We start from the raw sequence: 716 nt of genomic DNA on the forward strand, positions 1-716 counted from the left end.
GCGCCGGGCGTCTCTGCCACGTCGTCCTCCGCGACGTCTTCGACCTCGGTGTCGGTGGCTGAGGTGGGCGTGGGTGCTGGTGGCAAAAGACCCGGCTCGGTGTCCAGCACAGACCAGGAGCGGGAGCTGAAGGAGAAACAGCGGAACGCCGAGGCCCTGGCGGAGCTGAGCGAAAGCCTGCGCAACCGCGCGGAGGAGTGGGCCAACAAGCCCAAGATGGTCCGCGACACCCTGCTCACGCTGGCCGGCTGCACGCCCTACGAGGTGCGCTTCAAGAAGGACCACTCACTGCTGGGCCGCGTCTTCGCCTTCGACGCCGTCTCCAAGCCCGGCATGGACTACGAGCTGAAGCTGTTTATTGAGTACCCCACGGGCTCGGGCAACGTGTACTCCAGCGCCTCCGGGGTGGCCAAGCAGATGTACCAGGACTGTATGAAGGACTTCGGCCGGGGTCTCTCCTCCGGCTTCAAGTACCTGGAGTACGAGAAGAAGCACGGATCCGGGGACTGGCGCCTACTTGGAGACCTCCTGCCCGAGGCCGTGCGCTTCTTCAAGGAGGGCGTGCCCGGTGCAGACATGCTGCCCCAGCCCTACCTGGACGCCAGCTGCCCCATGTTGCCCACAGCGCTGGTGAGTCTAAGCCGCGCCCCCAGTGCACCCCCGGGGACCGGGGCCCTGCCGCCTGCCACCCCCTCGGGCAGGGGTGCGGCTTCCAG

At 67.3% G+C, this 716-nt stretch overlaps 1 protein-coding gene across 1 annotated transcript in view; it reads left to right on the forward strand.

Moving 5' to 3' along the window:
* The window catches only part of IRF2BPL (interferon regulatory factor 2 binding protein-like), a 2,943-nt gene that overhangs the window by 1,089 nt on the left and 1,138 nt on the right, over window positions 1-716 (forward strand). Inside the window, exon 3 of the mRNA XM_014534733.1 lies at window positions 4-708. Coding sequence (XP_014390219.1) covers window positions 4-708 — 705 coding nt within the window. The remainder of the gene's footprint in view (window positions 1-3; window positions 709-716) is intronic.

Source organism: Myotis brandtii, unplaced genomic scaffold, assembly GCF_000412655.1.
Source record: "Myotis brandtii unplaced genomic scaffold, ASM41265v1 scaffold132, whole genome shotgun sequence".
Taxonomy (NCBI): Eukaryota; Metazoa; Chordata; class Mammalia; order Chiroptera; family Vespertilionidae; genus Myotis; species Myotis brandtii.